This window comes from Natator depressus, chromosome 9, assembly GCF_965152275.1.
Source record: "Natator depressus isolate rNatDep1 chromosome 9, rNatDep2.hap1, whole genome shotgun sequence".
Taxonomy (NCBI): Eukaryota; Metazoa; Chordata; order Testudines; family Cheloniidae; genus Natator; species Natator depressus.
The window spans coordinates 71,509,966-71,532,066 of NC_134242.1; the positions used below are offsets into that span (position 1 = coordinate 71,509,966).

At 39.7% G+C, this 22,101-nt stretch overlaps 1 protein-coding gene and 1 long non-coding RNA gene across 2 annotated transcripts in view; one reads left to right on the forward strand and one right to left on the reverse strand.

The window, feature by feature from the left end:
* Positions 1-12,725, reverse strand: part of KLHL4 (kelch like family member 4) — a 76,379-nt gene extending 63,654 nt beyond the window's left edge. Inside the window, exon 1 of the mRNA XM_074964444.1 lies at positions 12,027-12,725. Within this exon, the coding sequence (XP_074820545.1) occupies positions 12,027-12,445 (419 nt within the window). The 5' untranslated portion in view covers positions 12,446-12,725. The remainder of the gene's footprint in view (positions 1-12,026) is intronic.
* Positions 1-22,101, forward strand: part of LOC141994235 (uncharacterized) — a 203,885-nt gene that overhangs the window by 12,024 nt on the left and 169,760 nt on the right. The gene's annotated exons all lie outside the window — the stretch shown is intronic.

Genomic DNA, 22,101 nt, shown 5'->3' on the forward strand with positions numbered 1-22,101 from the left:
TAAGAATATATAATTTTAAATATATAATATATAAATATTAAGAAAATATAATTATAATATATATAATTCCTAATATTCCAGTGCAACGTAAAATTATAACATACACAGAGCTTGCTGAGCATCTGTGCTAAATTCATATTGTGTTTAAAAAAAAAAAAAAAAAAAGGTTTCCCTGGCAACACACACCATACGAATGATCTCAGAATAGCTGTTCTTCCACACTTAAGATTTCTTACCTTTCAGTGGTTCACACATCAGTTTTCATTTACATCCAGGTATGTATTGCCCAATTCTGAAAGGTGCTGAATTTCCACAACTTTCATTAAAATCAACAAGCATTGAAAATACTCAGCACTTTGCAAGATTGGCACCCTCTGCTCTTTATTTCTAACTTGTAAGGGGAACTGAAGCATAGCAAATGTTGACAGTCTCTGCCCTCTTTCTCCGATGAAAACACTCCAGTATTGCCACTGTCTGTTACTACTGTTTAGATCATTGTATTGCAATAGAAAATGTAACAGTAATATAGTGTAGCTGAGATTTTTGTGCTAGATAATGTCATGGGAAAAATGACCTGTGAAGCAAAGTGGTATACTGCATCAACATAATTTATTAATTAATATTCTTAAAAATACTTTGCTCTTGTATAGCATCTTTGATGCAAAGATGGGTATTTGCAAACACTGATTAAGCTTTACATTGTCCTTGAAAGGTAGGTAATTGATACTTACCTTTAACATGGGTAAACTGAAGCACAGAGAAGCTGGATTATTTGCTCAAGTTTATAGAGGAGGTCAACAACAAAACTTGGAATAGACCATAACAGTTTTGATTGTAGGACCCAAATGTACGTAGTCAAAAGGCATGGGATCCACAAAGGTACGTACTCTCACTCACTCTCTCATTCTCTCTCTGGCCTAATGTCTGTTCCACTCTGGATAAATATTTAAATACAAACACCACACTTATGAATTGACCAGTTTACCACACACCTCATTTGGAACCGGAAGTACAAAACTAAGGCAGCAGCAGAGGCAGAAGAAACAAAGCTAATACAGTACAGTCCTGTGTTAAATGTAAACTACTAACAAAAATAAAGGGAAAGCAGCATTTTTCTTCCGCATAGTAAAGTTTCAAAGCTGTAAACTTTTGAAAGAACTATAGGGTTCAGAGTTACGAACATTTCAGAGTTATGAGCAACCTCCATTCCCAAAATGTTTGTAACTGAGGTTCTACTGTAGCTGTTGTGCGACAGAGAGAGAGAAAGAAAGAATGACTCTGCAGTCCAATGGTTAGGGTACCCACCAGGGAGATGGGAAAACCCAGGTCCAGTCTCTCTGCTCCAATCACTCATTCGTTAATTATGCATTGTGGAGCAGCTGCAAGAGTAAAGATTGAAGAGCCTCCCCCCCTCCCCATCAGAATATCTCGTAGCTCAGTGGTTAGAGCACCTCTCCCGAGAGGTGGGAAACCCCTGTTCAAATCCTTTCTCTCGCTCTGGGAGGGCAGCCCTTCCCTTCTCCCAATTCATTTCCAAAGTGTCTGGGTAGTCCTAGCCAAACACTTGAATGTGGGAATCAGGGTCCAGTTCCTTAAAGGAAAGTTAGGTGCCTAAATTCCTTGGAGGATATAGGCCTAGGTGTTGGTGAGTAATGAAAGGGAGCAGGAGGGAGCCTCAGTCACGCCAACAGGAAACTATAACAAGGAGAAAAGAATATTTAATAATTAACTAGATCCCACATAGTTATGGACAGATCCATGAAGGGACTTAGGCATTGCAGTGTCTAGAAAATCCCAAGAACAACAGTACGATTCACAAAAGCTGAGTTAGATTCCTAGGTTCTCTGCACAATGAATAGGAGGGATAGGCACATTAAATGCAATCCACAAAAGCCAGTATGCTAGGCAGGGAGCTGCCTAAGCTAGCCAATGGGAGTGTTGATGACGGGTATCTCCTAAACCCTGCCCCTCCTATGGAACTAGGCTCCTAAGTCCAGGCTGCAGGAAGGTGCCCACCTCTGCAAGCAATCCACAAACAGGACCCCATCTCCTAGAGTCAGGTGGCTTAGGTGCCTAAGGCACATCTTGTGAGAATGAGTTAGGTGCCTGTCTCACTCCACACAAACAAGCCAGAGAAGGAGGAAGTGCTGGTGGGGCTCACCTTGTAACTTTTAGTTAGAACTCTCTCCTGAGAGGTGGGGAGAAGGCTGTTCAAATCATTTCTTCCCCTTTGGCAGAGAGGGGGGAATTGAGCCTGGGTCTCCCACATCCCAGGAGGGTGTACTAACCACTGGGCTAAACTTTATAAGGTGACCACCACTTCTTCCAGCTAGATTTTGAATAGGATCTGATCTGGTAGGCAGTCTCTGAGTGTGCCTACTCAATCAGGCCCCATGCAAGAGGCAGCTGAATGTTTAGCTTCCCCCAGTTCGTGAATCGCTCTGGGGCTTAGGTAGGAGATAGGTGGAGCAAAGTTGGGACTCAGAGACCTAAGTCTCAGATTTAGGCACCTAAGTACCCTTGTGGATCTGAGTCTTAGTATTTTCTGGTGATGCAGACTGCGTTAACAAGCTGAGGTACGTGTTTTGGTTAGCTGTCTGTTTTTGGTGCTGGCCCATGTTCCCTAATGTAAGAAATGACAGATAAATAAATTAGCTTTATTTTTTATGATTCCCATCTATATTCCAGGCCACACTCCATCACTACTGTATCTGACACAGGTTGTCTATCAAGGGATCTTCAAACACCTGGTAGTGATTCAGACAATATGAGCTAAATGCTCCTGATATAGTTCCATTGATCAGGGACATACTTTCTTCACATCTATAGGACCAAGTTTATCTTCGTTTCTGTACATCCCACTTCAAATGTGATAAAGGCATCTAATTGGAAAATTATTTGCAAGTAAATAAGGCCAAGACTGTTTTTGTACATGAGACAAAGGTATTATTGCAACAAAAGAGAATTTATGGTATGTAAGCCTTTCTTACACATGACTGCCAATCTGCTGACAGCATTTGCGTGAGACATGAGCTAAATTAGAGACAGACAACTGTATTTGCTTCTGTTTATATAATCTGAGATACTGTATAGAGGGGATTCAGAATAGCAGCCCTGTTAGTCTGTACCCGCAAAAAGATCAGGAGTACTTGTGGCACCTTAGAGACAAACAAATTTATTTGAGCATAAGCTTTCATGGGCTTATTGCATCCGATGAAGTGGGCTGTAGCCCACGAAAGCTTATGCTCAAATAAATTTGTTAGTCTCTAAGGTGCCACAAGTAGTGAAATCTTAGTGAGAAATCTTAGTGCCACACATTTTGAAATCTTAGTGAGACCTGCTCATGGGATCATGAAATTGTTCAGTGTAAAAATTCTTTTGAGAGGTTTAGCCAATTGGAGGAGTATGCCCGTCTTTGGTTGAACATCCTTTTGCATATAGTACATGGAGAAACACTGAAGGCAGTTATGTGGCTAAAACACACTGCATCGCTCTGAAAGCATACCCTGTTATGTATGAGACAAGCACAGCAACACTGAAGACTCAGGTGAACAGTCTATTTGCGGAAGCAAGCTTTGCAAACCTATAAGAAAAGTTAGATACTAATTCATAAAAAAGGAAGCTTCAAAATCGTGGTGTCAAATTTACCAAATGAGTAGGTTTGTCATTCAGTGCTATAGATTTCCAGAAACCTCCAGAATAATTCTGACCACACACTTCTTCTAATACTTACTTTAATTTTGTTTTTATTCTCAGTTTATAACATTTCAGCCATGCATTTTTCTTTACTTACTTATATTTGCACATAATTTTTAGCAAAAATGTCATATCTCGGTAAGGGAACTTAATATTAAGAACTTTTTCACAGCTCTCGGGGCGGAAGGGCCAGATCGTGGCCTTTCATGTGTGCCAGAGCAAGGGGAACTAGAGTGTATAAGTAGGGCCCTACCAAATTCACGGCTGTGAAAAACGCATCGGGGACCGTGAAATCTGGTCTCCCCCATGGAATATGGTCTTTTGTGTACTTTTACCCTGACCAGCATTTCTCAAACTGGAGTCCCGACCCAAAAGGGGGCTGTGGGGGGTGATGGAGGGGGAGAGAATCATGGTATTGTCACCCTTATTTTGGAGCTGGGCAGCTGGAGAACAGCGGCTGCTGCTTGAGGGCCCAGCTCTGAAGGCAGCAGTGCAGAAGTAAGGATGGCAATACCATAGCATGCCATCCTTACTGCTGTTGGCACCAGTGCTGCCTTCAGAGCTGGACTCCCAGCCAGCAGCTGCTGCTCTCCGGCCACCCAACTTTGCAGGCAGCATCGCCACCAGCAGCAGCACAGAAGTAAAGGTGGCAATACTGCAACCCCCCTACAATTACCTTGTGACTTCCCCCGCCACCCACAACTCCTTTTCGGGTCAGGACCCCTGCAGCTACAACACTGTGAAATTTCAGATTTAAATATCTGAAATAACTAAATTTACGGTTTTTAAAATCCTATGACCAAGAAATTGACCAAAATGGACCATGAATTTGGTAGGGCCCTACGTCTAACATACCCTTTATGCCAACGATCCCTACCATTGCTCTGAAATCTGGAAGGGAAGCTAGCTCTGCACAGACCCTATTTCCCACCTCCCAGTGCAGCTCCCTTCCACACTTGCAGAATGAAACATTTTGTTTTCTTGTTCTGAAGTGACTTCAATTTTGTGAATATGAAATGTTTTGAACCAAAATGATTTTTTCCCATGAATACTTCTTTGCAGAGAATTTCTAAATTTGGGGAGTGAGTTTGTTTCGAATTAAGCCACATTCTGAAATCTTAAAATCCTTTGTAAAAAGGAACTTCCATCTTCTGCACAGCTCTATATTTTTTTCCTCCAGTATAATAGTTAGACCTTTGGTATAGTTTAGAGTTTCCTTTTTCTCTTAGAAATAATGAAACCATTGTGTTCAGCATCTTAAGCCCTCAGTTTTATCTATGCTGTTTTCCAAACCTCTTCCTATGTCTTGCATGACTATAACGTATAGCTTGCCTAACATCCAGTAACCACTTTTAAAATCAGTTTTCAGCTCTTGATGAAGATCAGAGGCAAACTATTTCTTGTCCAGCCACATCTTTTAGCGTTCTTTATTACATTAGTGAGTATGTCAAATAGTGTTGAAAGGTTTCCTTTACAACACTAGAAGTTCAGTGAAACCATGGGATAAAATAAAACAGCTAATGGCTTCATTTAAAAATAAAGATTGCTGCTGGATGAGATCAGCAATAGTAGTTCTAAACTTTGCCTGAAGCATCAAGAAATTGTATTACAAGTTTGACTCTTTACTCTTGGCAGGCAACTAGTCTCCCGATGGGGCATATTGAACACAGTAGTTGCTCACCTGTGTTACTAAATATACCATGGTCTGTCCATGTTCTAGTTAAGGTTGGAAAGTGAGTGCCTGGTCATTTTTATTCTTTTCACATTCTGCATTGAGACAGTTACTAAGTAGCCTGGTCAAATAACTAAAGTAATGACATTTTACAGCCACAATACTGTCTTAATTCCTGGGTGCTGTATACAATTAACTCATTAATTTTTCTTTTTATTTATTCTCAAACATTATTAACTAGTCTAGAAGTTTAAGTTGAATACTCAGAGTTGTATTCTCAGTAAGGAGAGGATTTTTTTAGCCTGAATATGCTCGGTTTAAAAAACAAAAATTGTATGTTCTCTTTTCAAAGAAATGATCAACTCTCGTCCTTTTTGATAGGAACTGATCTTTTGCTCCTGAGAAATTAAAATGGCATTATGTGTCACTGAATGTCTGTTGCAAAACTTAGATGGGTATGATGAGTGTGTAGTGTGAAAGCTTCCCCAAAAGGGTCCTTTATTAATAAGAAATGTGACAGACTGTGCCACTGGCAAATGCCACATTAACTAAGACAAAATGATATTACTCTGAACTGGCAATTAGGACCAGAGAACTCTCATTGATTCATTTTCCATTGTTTAATAGTCTGCACTCTCCCAACCTGTAGGGATATTGCAACAATCAAATGGATAATTCTTTCATGATGTTCCTACCTGAAAAATGTCAGCTGAGGCTTTTTTCTGATAATATCAGATATTTATTTAAAAAAGAAACAGAACTGTAGCGTTTGTCTATCGTACTCACCTCCAGTGTGCCCCCTTGTGTCAGGGTGTGATTTTGCAGGGACTTTTGTCTCTGGTGCCCCTGCAGGTCATCTTTCTTTGTGCACCACTCAGCCCTCTAGTTGAGAAGTTGCTAAACTAACCCCCTTCTGGGGCAACAGATGTCCCAGTACAGTCAAAAGTCCCGAAGAGAATCAACCTCTCTTCTGGGTCTGGTGCTTAACCCCTTTCCAGGGGTTCCATTGCCTCTCTCCAGCTCTAGAATGAAGCTTCCTAGAACTTCCAGCCTCCAACAGCCTCTGGCACTTCAGCCTTTCATAGGATCCTGTCTGCTCCCTGTTACTTCTCTGATCAGAAGGAACTTTCCTGCCTTTTTGGGGCCTCTGTGTCCATTACGTTATCACCTGATACCTTCCAGTCCCACACCCTGTGATTGAGATGTAACTAATTAAGTAATCTATTGTTTCCCGTTAATAATTATTAATCTCTTTCTAGTCTGTGATTGTTTTTATCCCATCACACCACCTCCTCCTTACTGTGCTGGTCCAAATTCCTGTTCTAGTTCTTCTTTTAGTTCATGTACCCACATAACCCATAGGTCTTTTTCCTGCAGACTCTCTTGATAGTATTCCTCCGGCTGTTCTTTGTCTTGTATGACCTTTCGTATGGCCTGATCAGCAGTCACCAGTCTGTGTACCCTGAGCTTTCTGCTCATCATTTTCTGGTATCTCCCTAAGTTGAGAATCCAGTTCTGTGCTAGTACAGCCTCCCCTGTCCTTTAGGATCCAGCAGGCAAGACTCATTAAAACTGTTCTAAAATTATTCACTCAGATACTTTATCCAATGAGTTCCTATCAGGACACAACCACCATGTCATCAAGTCAATTGGCATTGTCCTTTGGGCAAGGCTCTGCTCGCAAGTGGTCTAAGATAGCCTCCTTCACACATAACATAGTCTGTCTGTGGCTTCTGCCTTCAGACTGAACTCTCCTCCCTTTAATGGGACCAAGGTGTCCATGAAGTTATCACCGAATGCATCCCATCCCACACTCTGTGGCTGAGATGCATATCATTAGGTACATCTATTGCACCTGTGCTATAATTAACTTTCCCTTTCCATCCTGTGATGGGTTTCACCCCATCATGAGTAGCTACAAGAGAGATACCCCCACTGTAATAGATAATATATGAACGGTCTACTGGCTTACTGTATAGATAGATGTCTATCGGAGAGTGTGAGGGATAGGATTTGTAATAAAGTTTCTCTGTGTGGATGGCATACATAGCTGACATTTAAATGAGTTTTCAGTCTTAAACAAGAAATCTACTACACATTTCTTATAAGATACTTCAGACTATCCTCTCAACGTTTCCTCAAGTGGAATCTCAGAAACTTCAAAATCTTTCAGAATGAATGACCAGATATAACTGAAAATTGTAAGTGGAAACTACAGAAAATACATTGCCTCCATGGAGAAAGGAGTCCTACTGAATATATACTTCACCATACTATACACCATTACTAAGACTTTCAAAACCACCTTACAATTTAGAGGGAAAAATTCTACTCATATTAATGGGAGTTGTACATCTAAATCTCCAAGGCTGAGATTTTTCAAAAGCTCCTTACTTGGACAGTGCTCACATTTACCCATAGGTAATACATCGTGATATCATAGACACCACAGTTCAATCTCTGCTGAAAAATGGAAATAGCTGTGGTATCTTACTTACCACAGTTAATTCTAATTCTCACATATTGTACAATAACCTGGATGAACATAGTGTTAAACAATACGCATATGGTAGTGTGTTTCCTGGAATAATACATCTCTGCTTTTGTAGATACTGTATGCTTCCACAGATCCGGATACATTATCGCATCTATCAGGCATCAATTCCATATCAATGTTTTCATAAAAAATATAGCGAACAGATATTTAATATCCAGCTTATATATTGGTTTGATGTGGGAATTTGCCTACAAAATGTTACCTGGAATTTATTTGGTGCTTCAATTTTTTTGTTTTCTATAGGGATCACTCTTCAATAGTCTATTTTGTTAATTTTAATCTATCTTCCAATTAGTGTGTAATCTAAGCAGCCTTTGCATTTTCCCTTCTCTAGTCACCCCTCTAGTGTATAGTATGTATGTATATTTTTCCCCTTAAAAACTTGACTTCTATAATGTAAGTAGCCTCCATTTATCAGACTTTCACTTCTGCATTTTATCTCTGTCCATAGTTGACATTAGAACTAAATTTCTGTTAAAATCTGTTCATGCCCTTCCCTGCTAATTTTGCCAAGTTGAAATAAGACTGTCTAAAATGTTCCATATAGGATCTGATGTCAGAATAGATCTTTATTCTTAAAGTACAAGGAAACTTTTACCATGTATTTTAGAGATGCTAACCTTTTTAAAAATCAGGTATTATTTTCTCAGCTTTTTGGAAAGTTCCCTAGTGTTTTTGGCTTATAGTGTCTCAAAAACAGCTTGGCCTAAAAATACCAAGCATTTTATTGTATTTGTCTGCTTGAAGACAGGTGCCTCCATGTACTTTGAAAGAGTTTGCTTATTTAATAAACTAGGGTTCCTGAGGTTAAGAAATGCCAATTTTCAGCTGTTGTAAATATATCTATATAGGTTTGGAAGTATATTTATCTATATGACACAAAGCTGTCTCTTGAGCCCATTCCAGAAAGAGGGAATGGAAAAGAAATTCTGTATGTGTGTCCAAATGTTCCCTTGGGACTTCTTTTGATATCTCTGGCATCAATGCCATCTCTCTCTCGGGGCTTGCCTGCCTCAAGGAATTGTGGTCTTTCTGAGACCCAAGGCTGAAGGTTTGTACTGTCTTTTGTAGACACAGACCTTTACAGCTAGAAGACAGATGAGTCCTTAGGAAAAAATGAAAACTTCAAACACCCTGGCCAGATCTTCAGGTTTGAATCAATTTTTTTTTGCAGGGAATTTTCATCTAGATTCCATAAGAGTTACATTGCCAAATGGAAGTGGTTTCAAAAGCCTGTTTATGGTAAAGGTCTTGACCTGGTTTCCTGTCCTTTCCCGTTTATCACAGAGTTCTTACTGTCTCTGGTTTGGTCAAAGTGACCCTTAGAACTTCTCCCCTCTTTTTTAGAGTCCAGCTACAAATAGGGCTTCTGAATCTAGAGAGGAGTGGAGGGATGGTGAGAAGCAGCATGGTACTTACGCCTCCTGTGTTTTGAATACTGGGATTGAAGTAATTGTGTATACCTCCTGATTGCTACCTACTACAGTATAGTGATTCCATGGCTATGTGACTGCACACTTAAAGAGTATGGCAGCAAGGCACTTCTATGGAGGCATTACACTCCTAGAACAAGAGCTACTGTTGATAACACCTTTTGTATGGATTCAGGCACGGATGAGAAACTTGGAGTGTATGGCTGTGGTAATCTGCCATAGCTTTAACAGTGTAGTAAGATGTAGTAAGCAGATCCAGAAGACTGAGTGGGACTGATATTTCAGAAGGCCTGAGCACTGGCAGTTCCCAGTGACTCTGGTTGAAATCGTGGCTTCCTAACATCTCTGGGGAAAAGTCAGGCCCTGTGTGGTTTAAGATGATTGCTTTTGTCGGTACCTGAACAACGAGAGCATTAAAGAGCAGAAAAAGTATGTGTCAGTTTATGACAGCAACAACTTCTATTGGTAACTTAGTAAAGGCTTTGTCTTTGTATTTGTTATGAACTGTAGTGCATCTATTATTTAACATCTACTCTTGCAATAACAATATGAATTAATGTGTGTGGTTTGTGTATGGAGTTGTATGGCATAGAAATAACTTTTTTTTTTTTGGTGGGGGGCGCTGATGGTGGAAATTGAGATATAGGAGCTAAAGTAAGATTGCTTGGATGTATTAAAACTTCTTTTAAGGTATTTCCCCCACCGCCTTGCAGTTAAGTTTTATATTTTCAAGTTTAACAGGCTTTTTAAAAATATAAAACAAAGCAGAATCTTTTCTTAATATTTATGTGGAAAGAGCACTGGCTTGAATAGCTGCATTATTTCATAAGAGGCTTATATTTGTAAAAAATTGATAGTCTCAGTATAAAACTTTTCCAAGAGACACTAAAAGGAGAAGAGTCCAGAGGGAGATTTGTTTTCGCTTTGTGCACATACTAACATATGCTGTATATTTCTATATAGGTTTTTTAAAGCAAGAAGCAGACTTTAGTACTTTTACAGATTCTTGAAATGACTCATTGGCTGAAACGTTAGGACACAGAATTTTGTCAGATTATGATAGAATGTTTATATACAAAAGGGTAAATATTGTGAATATATTGTTTTGAGAGACAGGTCCTTAATAACTTCTCTAATGGAATTTGATCATTTCTTTTTCTTTTTCACTTCATAGTCAAAATGTATAGTTTTTTTTTAAATTTGAAGGTCAGGTAGTTTCACAACAGTCAGTGAACACTTCTCTGATGCAATACAGTTCTTGTTGGCAGTGTTTTCATTCACATACTTTCTCAGCAAATTTATACTTCGACTTAATTTTTAGGAAACGTTGACTGTTTTTTCATAACAGTTCCAAATATCCAGTATTATCTCAACAAGGCATGTTCTGACCTTATATTTTAGATCTTTCATTCCTCTTACAATTGATTGACGAAGTTAACCTGCATACACCTAATTTTATCTGATCTGATTGCATCTGAGAACTTCAGTGATTTGTTTTTTTATATACACTGCTCCCTATTTGATTTTGTTTTGTGATGAATTTATATAATAAACACTGCCTGGTAGGATGCTACTTGAAATGAAATTTCAGGCTAAGAAATTTAAGAATGCATTTTCTTTTGTACAGACATATTTAAGGAATCATAGATGTCCTATATGCCAGATATCACAATTTGAACAGATAACTGCTAAAAATACACAAACTGTCAACTGTGTCTTACTGCCAGAAACTGTCTCTAAGTAAATTAGTCTTGCATTTTTGTTACAGTGTAAAGATCCTCAATTTTCCTGGTATAGTGATAGCAAATCCACAAAATACAACAAATAAATTGCCATGTTAAAATATACACTTGATTGGATCTAATTTTGTGTGGAATTGTACATAATGTTGGTATCTGCTTAGAAAAAATCAGCAAAAATAAAATAAGCATATTACCTGTCACCCTCAATCAAATGACTTGAATAAATATCTTAGCCCTCAATATTAACATTTTAAAATAACTCATACCCTGTGCTTCCTGCATTAAGATCTCATAGCTGTAAGTAATGTTTTATTACCTGAGCTTGCAGAGAGTATTTAGTCTCTCTCTCTAGCAAATTAGCTGTGAAGGTAATATGATTTGAAATGAACCTTTTCAAAGCCAGGCCAAGTAGGTCCCTTTCCACATGGTTCAAGGTTAATTATATTTATCAAGGAGGAAGTAAAAAGGGGCAGTAAAGAGGATAACAGACTGGTGGCAACAACATAATGGGTGCGTCTCCAACATTTTACATTTCTCAAAGTTGCAGTTATTGATAAAATCAGAATGAGGGCTGTGTTTTATGATGGAGTGTTTTTCATTGTTTTTATGCATAAGAAATTAGGGCAACAAATTAACATGTTTTTTGGAGCTGCTAAAAGCAGTAACAAAGGAAACAGTGACAGATCTTATTCATTAGGAACTAGATCTCAAAGATGAAAAATGTGAAGCATAAAAGATATAAAAAATACATAGCAAGGCTCATGTTCATTTTGAACACTTTTTTGTTTATAAATATTCTTTATCAGTCACATCTGTATTTTACAGTGCAAGCTCAAGGAATGTAGTAGGCAACTCTAGTTAAAAACAAAGACATTGTTTAGGAATAATTTGGATAGGAGTATAGTGCAGACATCTAAAACGCCTACCTCTCAGTGGGTTCATCTGTATTGTCGTCTGTGATCATCTGCAACTCCTGTATATTTTTACTTGAATCTTCTTTGACACAATTTTCCTCTGTGCTTGCTTTGGGGATATCCTCATTTGCTCGCAGCTGTTCTATGAGGTTTTGTTGATGCCAGGTTTGAATAGATCGGTGGTGCACAGGGGTTGGACCTGGCACTGGTGCCAGTATATTGTGGTGAACTGGACTGTTGTTTTTCTTTAGCCCATTTCTGTCCCGAGAGTGGCTCTTCAACCTATTCTGAACCGGTGTCCCTCTATGCTCATATCCTTCCTGAAGGCAGCCTCCAGTGCCTGTGGAACCTTGAGAGGGGTGACTGAACCACCTCCAGCGTAGCCTTAGGATCTGTTTCACATCAAACTCTTTCTTTCCAGAAACTGACATTTTTGCAGGAAAAAAGAACAAAAGCCTATTCTTTTAGAAAGGAAATGGATTCTTTGTTATCTCTTGTGTTTCAGCGCCTCTTCTTAAGAAAAGACGACAAAGGAACAAATACCAGTAGCCCTCTTTTTTTCTGACTAATATACTGCTAGCACTTCAAGCCGATGCTAAGCTGCTGTTAACTGTATAGGTGGGAATCCATACTGACAGGATGGTGAGGTCAGACCTTAAACAAGTAAATCAGCTTAGCACAGGAAAGCAGCTACCATAACACTACCCAGCTGCTAAGCTTACATACAGCACTACAGCACAGCACTCTCAGATATAACCTAGCCTCACATGATCCTGAGGGATCTTAGGCAGCAACTTAAGATGCAGAGAAGCACATACAAATAAAGTGGTAAGATCTTGTTTCCCATGAGGATTTGCATGTAGTCTGCTAATAAACAATACTGCATTTCACTACAAAATTATGAATGGTGAACTAATTATGTGGATTTTGCTAATGATTCACTCTGAAAGTATCCTGCAGCTCACATTTTCCTTAACAGGTCTACTACATTTATTGCAGTAGACCTCACTTTACTATGTGAAATATCTATAAATAGTGCTTACCTAAAAGAAAGTGAACGTTCTTATTTAAAATACATTGTGCAGTAGTGTATGAAATATTGTCTTAACTAGGGATAGCATTTCTGGTGTATCATTATGACTAAGTGTGGGGACGAGAAAAGGAAGAGCTTACAAAAATTGGAGGAGAAACCCTCCCTAAATGATCATATCTGTGAAAAACACAGTGCTTCCTGGCTAAGTGCCTGTGTAAACGCCCTCTTGCCCTCGTACACACTCTGTCAAAGGGTGGGATTTTTTTAAACCATTCTTTTGATAGTGTGCATCAAAACATGTTTTGAACAAAATTAATTATATTTTAGAGATTCATTATTAGATAAGCATTAATGTTCAGAGCTGTGTGAAGTGTATATAAATATTAGATAGTAATATACATAACTTTGACACACAGAAACTGGTAGTATTAGAAAAAGACACTCAGTTTGTCTTACTTGGAGATATATCATTTGTAGTTGTCTGTGTACCATTCTTTAAGTACCATTTTAAATAACTGCTAGTGATAGTCAAACCTCAAAAGACTGCGGTTCAGTTTGGATAGGCCCTGAGAGGTGTGGGTACTGATCCAAACTTAATGCAGCACTTCCCCCATCCCCAATTTTTTTTTTTTTTTGCTCTCTCTCCCCCAACTTACCTATATTGTTCTCCATTTTCCTAACATTTCTCTTTTCTTGATCTCCAAAATTCCACTGTTCAACAACACTCAGATTCTGAAATCCACTTTCCCTTTCCCATCCTGGCCCTTAGAGTCAGGGATAGTTCAAATCCAAGGATTATGGAGGGAGGACAAAGCAAAATGAATGAAGGATAGGACTGAAGAACCATCAGACTTTATTTATGTTTGGTCATGAGGTTTCATTCCTACTCCCAGTACCCATGCCAAATCTAGATAGTATCATGGGTTGAAGCAGTGTGAAATTAATTGGGGACAGAGGGAAGAAAAAGTTTGAGGGAAGGGGGAGAAGTGAAATAATGAAGGAGAAGCACAAGAATGATTTACGTATATGAGGGAGGGGAAAGTAGTTATTTGCAGGTGTGGTGCTTCGGGGAATCTATCTGTCAACCTGTGAATTCTGGTTGGTATTGCAGAATTGTTAAGAAATGGCTTTATCATGGAATGCCTCTCTGTCTGTATGTCTACCATTGCTGGCAAGGGTGTATTACATCCTTTCCAGATCAGGGACAATGGTATGTTGTTAAGTCTCAAAGACAACCTACTCAAATGGAAACACCTGAATTACAGTGGGCTGGCTAGACCTGGGGAATTCCCCAAACTTGTCTGCAGGGAGCACAGAAGTGCAAAATTCCCAAACCAGACTGAGACAGAGAGGACAAAGTTGGAGTTTTAAAAGGACTCTCAGACTGGGGACTGAGAGCCACACAGGAAGTTTTGTGCAGGAGAGGAGAAGGGTGGACTGGCCAGGTCAGAGAAGATAAGCTGAGGAAAGAAAGTTCCTTGTTGTTCAAGTGATTACATATTTCCCTTAGACTAGATGTGTGTGCCTTTTGTACTTCAGTGCTGAAGAGTTTTCTTTAGCAGTACCTCTAGGAGTGATGACATCTGTGCCTTGTTGCCCCCCGATCCAAACTGAAGGTATAAAAGGACGGGTCCATTCTGCCTGCTCTTCAGTTCCCGCTTACCATCCCTGGTCAGTGGTGGTCATATACTGTCAATTGTTCCTCTGTGAATGTGCAGTTAACGTTTTGCCTTGTTAGTGGTACTCGTTAGGGGGTCCTCAAACCCTCTTTTCTTTCTTTTCCTTCTTTTTTTCTTTCTTTACCTATTTCCTCCCACTCTTTATAAATTGGGTAACTCAAGGCTCTGCCTGGTATGCAGGGAGCCTGTGCCTACATCCCTTGGCTTCAAACCTTGCTCTAGAGAGGCTCGTGAGGAATGGTCTCACTCCCTGAAGTTCTTGAGTGAGGATCATGACAGGGACAGGTGTCTGATTTGCCAAGGCTTCAAGACAAGAAACAAGAAGGTGAGAGAAGAGCCACTCAGATACATTGTTATAGAGGCCTCCCTTCACCTTGGCATTGTCTTGTTACCACCTCAGCCAATTACAGGGAGTTCCTCTCTGCCCAGAAGTGTTCCCCTGGCCTAACCAGAAGAAAGAGCTCAGAGGAGATCCCCTTCACCGAGGCATTCTTCAAAGAGACATAATTGCTTAAAGCCCTCTCAGCCTCTAAAGCCAAAGAAAGGGACAGCTTCCATGTTGTCGAAATCTTTGGTGTGGGAATCCTCAGCTGCAGAGGCTAGCTATTTCAGTATCAAAGGTAGAGCACGCCCTTTAGGTTGGCGCTCTCCAATACTGCTCCCTACTGGCTCAATCAAGCCATTGACTTTCTGGTTCCTAAGTTGGTACCATCAAGGCTGGCTGTTTCCTTGGAGCCAGCACTGGAGCTGTTCCCCTTGATCACAACAGGGCGGTCATCCCAGAGGCCTACGCAGCAGCAAAAGATCTCCTGAGCCTCTCAGTACCCCCAGTGCTGATTAATCAGATCAACAGTTTCTTCTCGGGGCTGTTGCATATGATGCATATGTTGCCTTCCGTGTCAATGTCCATTATGACACCAGTCGTTTCAGGTCCAGTACCACATTCATCTATCATGATGTCAGCTCCGATACCAACAGAAACTGCTCTGCCTCAGCATGCAGTACTGATAGCCAGGAAGTCCCTTATGTTGCCACTGGTACTGCAGTCCAGTCATAGATCTTGGTCCTGATCTCTGATGATGCCACCCAGTATCACACCTCCCTGGCCTGTGGCGTACTCATACTCCACCTCAGAGTCTGAAATGGGTTTCTCAGTCTCCAACTACAGGGAATCCAGGGCATCTTCTAGAGATGGTGACTGCTCTTGTAGGAGCCATCAAGACAAGAGCAGATAGAGAGATTGGAGAGTCTGGTCTAGACATAATTGGCCTCAAGTACTATACCAGCTCCATCACTGGCCCTCCATTGCACTGCAGAAACCAACCCCCAAGAAGGGAAGTCTTGCCGTCTGATACCAATAGACGGTTGGAAGTTGGTACCAGGCACCTGCTACACTACAGAAATATATCCCCTTGGAGCAAAGTGTCCCAGTGTAATAGTGATAGGCTGCTTGACCCTTCTTGTGCAGCACCCAGGATTGGGCCTGCCTAGTGTTGGTTTCAGACAGGCCTTCTATGTCTGCAGTTTTCAACCAGCCCCAGGAGGGTTCTAACCTGCCTCCTGTGGGAGCAGGTTGTCACATTTCCTAAATGTGTGGCAGTCCATCACCGCCAACAAGTGGGTGCTAAGCACAGTGGAATCAGGATATATCCTCCTATTCTTGTGCTCCCCTCCCTACTCCCCACCTTCCCACTCCCTTTTCAGGGACCCATCTCACAAATCAGTTCTGAGGGCAGGCATGTTCTTTAGGAGCCACAGAATGAGGGCCTTCTCAGTGTCTGGACAAGGAGTTCTACTCCCTATACTTCCTAATACACAAAGCAAAAGGAGTCTTAGGCCCATTCTGGACCTTCAGAACCTAACAAATACGTCAAGAAGTTATAATTCTCCATGATCTTCACTACAACTATTATCCCTTCATTAGATCCTGGAGACAGGTGTGCTGCCTTGACTTGAAGGATGTATATTTCCAAGAGCTATTCACCCTGGCCACAGAAAATGTTTAAGGTTCATAGTAGGAGGAGATGACTTACAGTTTACAGTTCTATGCTTTAGCCTATCATCTATACTGAAGGGTTTCAACAAATGCATGGCAGTGATGGAAGTATACCTCTATGGATCTGATGTCCAGGTATACCCCTACCTGGACAACTGGCTGCTGTGGGACTGCTCTTGTCAGTGAGAGGAGGAAAGTATCCATCAAATACTCCTCCTGTTTTGATGCATAGGCCTGGAAGTGAACAATGACAAATCAATGCTAGTACCCCTCCAGAGAACAGAATTTATCAAAGCAGTCCTTGATTTAACTGGAGTCAGGATGAGACACACTCACACCTAGTATAATTGGCATATGCATCACATCTTGAAGAACAACAGTTATAAAAATTGAGTAACCATTCTTTTCAGAATACAAGCCATACACTGCAATAGAAAGACCCTGATCCCAGCCTAAAGAATGCTCTGGAGTGGTGTGGATATTCCTGTAGGGTTTCTTATTTTTGTGTGTATCTGTTTCTAATGCAATTAAGACAACAGTAATGGTTTTAGAATCCTGTGAAAAGTCTGTCTCTGTTATGCTCTTCTCATGTCCTTCGAGGAGCTAAACTATGAGCCCAGAACATCCACATGGCTGGAGTTCTCAGAAAGTGTGATTAAACTATAGAGGGAAACTGAGAGGTTGCCACTGGTTCCCAGCAGTGTGCAGTACACCACATGATTCCAAATCTGAGAATGGGGGTACTAAATAAATGATCTGTACCCCAAGAGTGTGCTTAGAGTCCCCAAAATATGGGGACAGTGTCTGGGCTCTGTTCAGGCTCCAGAATCCCTGGGTGTTTAGTCAAGGTCACATTAAAAGTACTGGCAGTCCTTGGTTAAGATGAGCACTCATCCATCCCATTCTGGACTGTCTAATCTGAGCTGTGATCTGTGCCATGTATTTTGTTTATCCACATTGTAACTATAGACTTTTCTTTTCTCTTTTCAGCCATAGTGTATACTTACAGCAAATTTTACCTGGTAGTGCTGTTAGGCGTAATCTTCCAAGTTACTTTTCTTTGCATGGTAGCAGATGTTCAGTCTTGGGAAGACATGCTGTGCAATGGGTGTCAGTTTTGTTTTGTAAGGGGAGCCACAGGAGAGTTTACTCCCTTGAGTTAGTTTCTGATCAGATTCATAGAACTCCATGGCAACCTAGCATTCTGAGACCCTTGAAAGAAGGGAGAGCATGCTGTTTGTGACCACCTTTGTTCCAGGACTGGTGTATGGGTGTAAACTTAGTGTACACTTAGAATATACTCAATCATTCCTGGTTTGGGGAATATCATGAGTAACAATATGAAAGGTACTGGCGACCCTAATTTTATTTTATTTTTATATGTTTATTTTGCATTGTTACTGTTTTTAATAGGTTTTATTTAATGTTTACTAACCCTTGTACCAGAAAAAAAACTATCCTAAACTCTGAATTTCAACCTTAATATCTGTACTGTGACATTTGCCGATTACTTTCAAAGAAGCAACAGAGAACACATGAATATATGCCTTTCAACAATCTAACTACCAGTTTAGTAGAGATATTCTTTACATATTAAGAGGTTAATAGACTAATTTATGGTGGAATGTTAAGATGGACAAGGACCATGGTATCTCACTGTATCCTCTTAATCAGGTCACTGAGCTACAGCAGCAGCTCTGTCATTTCTGCTTAGTAGCAATTCTGCTATATTTAACCCATATTTCTTCAATCTTTTCACAAAGCTTCAGCATTTCTGTTAGTATTTCCTTTATGCCTGATCATAAGCCATCCGCAATAGTAATTCAATATATTTGAAGTGATCATAGCAGATTAAAAAGTACAGTAGTTGAATGTTGCTTAAGCATGCACTGGATGTATTCTAGTTTGTGAATTACAAACTACAGATTATTTTCTGCTAACTCAAGCACATTTCCAGACAGAGGTAAAGAGTGCCATGCTGGTATTAGAAAGTTAATAGTGGACACTTTCTGAACAGTCTTTCTTACCTAGAATGCCATCTGGAGGTGTGGAGCACACCTCAGGGCATAAATGGATTATTCATCACACAAATATTGTACACTATATTTTATTTGTGTTTATAGCTTCATATCACCATTCAAAATCTCAAGTCAAATCTCAAAGCATTTTACTAGTATGGTAAAAGTGAACTGACGTTCCTGGCCTTTTAGCATGGAACATCACCTCCATTTTACAGCAGTGTGCCACACACTTGCTTCTAATTAATTAGACCTAAATTTTGATATTTGTGTTCTAAAATGAAGGGAATAGCAATTCTGACCTGAGAAGATGGGTTACAGAAATTTAGGTTGGGATTTTCAAAGGAGCCAATGGAAGTTAAGCACTGAGGGCAAGATCCAAAAAGGTATTTAGGCACCTAGTTGCCTCTTTGCATCCACTGTTTAGGCACCACTGACTATCTCAAACTCACCATTCGCCTGCTGCCTAATCTTGTAGGCACCTAGGTTTCTGCCAATAGCTATGTGCAAATCTGCCTAAGCATGGTCATTGTCCCACAGCTAAAAGTTGCTCTGAGCAGGCACTTGAAACTAGGTCTCCCACATCTCAGATGAGTGCCCTAACCACAAAATATATCAACTTTTGTTTGAATTTAAATAAGCATAAAAATTTCAAATGTTTGTTTTTACCTCTTTAGGCTGGAAATTTCAAAAGAATAAGATTTCCTGTGATATGCCCACTATTTATTTCAGGCAAAACCATATGGTGTGTGTAAGAGTATTAGAAAATTTTCTAACAGGTTTATTGAGGATTTCCACCCTCATAAAAGGTTCTAGTTCCATTTGGTTCACACATCAGGTTAAAGTTTTGAATGGTTTTAACTAGTTTCCTATTTTAGTTGAATTGGCTCATTCCTTCCTTTTGCATGTTAGAAATCATTTTAGTTCTCAGAAGTAATATTCACAGTTGTACGAAATACAAATGTAACATTCTGGAGTTCTAATTGCTCAGTTTTGTATGCATATTATAATAAAAATCAAATAGATAATCACATTTTAGAAACTTCTGTCTATCCAGAATTCTCTAAATATGCCATTGTTCCACTCTTGCAACACCACTATGTTTACTAGTTGTTTACCATAGGATTAAAACAATTGATTTTTTTCCAATTCCATCGTGATAACTAGTGCTGGTTGGAAAAAACTTTGAAACAGTTTTTCATCAGAAAATGCAGTTTTGTCAAAATATCAATACTTTGGGAATGCTTATTGATGTTTGCTGAAATTTAATTTCACAGAAAAAAAGGGAGGGAGGAGTTCCAACAGTGTAGATAAGTAGCTTGATATTTTTTTTAATCAAACATTTTGACTTTTTAGCTTTTGAAATGACTCGTTTTGAATTTTATTTTATAGTATATCGTATAAATGTTAAGTAAATGTTGAAAAGAAATTATTCTGTTTTGTGGAAACAAAACATTTCAGTTGACCTGAAACCAAAAAAATCAGAATTTCCTTTCTTGGAGAATTTGGAAATTTTCAGATTTTGTTCTGAATCAGAACAAAAGTAAATTTTGAGACCTCGAAATCCTCCATGATAGAGAATTTCTGTGCTCGCCTAGCTCTAGTCATAACTTTGTATCAAAGGCATAAAGTGGTAGAAAGATGAGAACTTATATAGGGTATAGCTACACTGCAATTAAACACCTGTGGCTGACCATACCACCTGACTTGGGCTCAAGGGGTTCGGGCTAAGGGGCTATTTAATTGTGATATAGATGTTCAGGGTTGGGCTGGATCCCGAGTTCTGGGGCCCTCCCCCTCACGGAAGGGAATGTCTACACCACATTTAAACAGCCCCTTAGCCTGAGCCCAAACCCCCTAGCACGGGCCAGCCACAGGTTTCTAATTGCAGTGTAGACCTACCCACAGTAAGCATGAACTTCAAATTCACTGATCGTTTGAGTTGAAACAAATATTGAAAAATTCAGGTGCTAATCCATATCAGTTTTTAACTCCCACCATCCAAGTCACACAAATACCTTTAGTCCCAAAATGCCCTCCTTCCCCTAACTTATTGGCATATCTTCTTGTAGAGGGACCCTTTTCCAATGTCATCTCCTAATGAGGTAACTGTGTCTCTCTCTTTTTCCAAAATCCATTTCTTAAGGTAACTGGCTGATAGGCCAACCTACTCCTCTTTTCTAACTTCTGGGGCCAGCCAAGTGATCTACATCTCATGAAAGTTTTTAGAGGGCTGGGCCCGCAAGCCCATTCCTCAAATCTACACTCTGGGGAAAATTGACTCTTGGTTACAGCCAGAATACCATGATACAAGCCTTTCAGCACATCTGGTTCAAGCCAGAAACAGAAATTGGAAGATTGGGGGAAAAAGGATCAGAATTTTTCAGAACCTTATAGTTTAATTGGACTTAATTCTATACATGAAAAGGGACAGAGATAGTCTTTTTTGTTTCTCCAAATCAGTCTATACAACCCCAGCTTTAAGTTTACTATAATAATAAGAGTTATGTAAAGATTTTTAGCAGGACTATGCAGGGATTGTAACACCATATCAGTTTTCTACCACTACTCCAGGAAACTGCAAATATAAATGCCTTCATGTTAATAAATTGTAAGCTCTTTAGGCTGTGGACTGTCTTTTTTTTCTGAGTTTGTACAGTGCTGTTACAGGGTGACTTGCCGTTAAAGCGAAGATAGCCAGCCCCACTTGAACCACATTTAATTCACCTTCCAGCTTCTTGACATCACTGCATAACTGATCCCTTTCTTGCAGGCCTGCTGCCAGGCTGCTCCAACACAGCCAACTCCTTCTAACATTTATTGTTTACTGCGACCAGGTTGTATATTGATCCCCTTTATCTCAGTACTTGTGCCTATAGTTTTAACACACTCTCATTAGCTATTGCAGTGTTTTGGTCATTCTTTCTTGCAGCCAGTTCCCTCTATTGTTTGGTGTCCTTTGCCCAAGCCTGCAACCGTTCTACTTTCCCTATGAACTCTTATGCTTTCTGGCTTTAAACTTCCAGGTTAATGACTCAAGAGAACTTGAGACAAGTTCTAGAACAAAGGAATATGGATAATACTTTCAGTTGCTTCGAAAGGCTTTCTTATTCAAAATTTGACCCATCTGTAAGATCAAATTCAAAAAACCCAAGCCATTAATTAGTATTTTAAAAATAAAATGTTGATAGCTCTTTAAGACAAAACTATTGTAGAAAAGTAAGAGCAAAGCAGATGTTGTGAAGAGCCACATAGTTATTTATTATCCCCCAAATTCCTGTTTATCCATCAATATTAGGGTTGTATCTTTAAGTGATACAGTTGCAGCTTTCAAGAAATCCCATTACTGCCTGTCTGCACT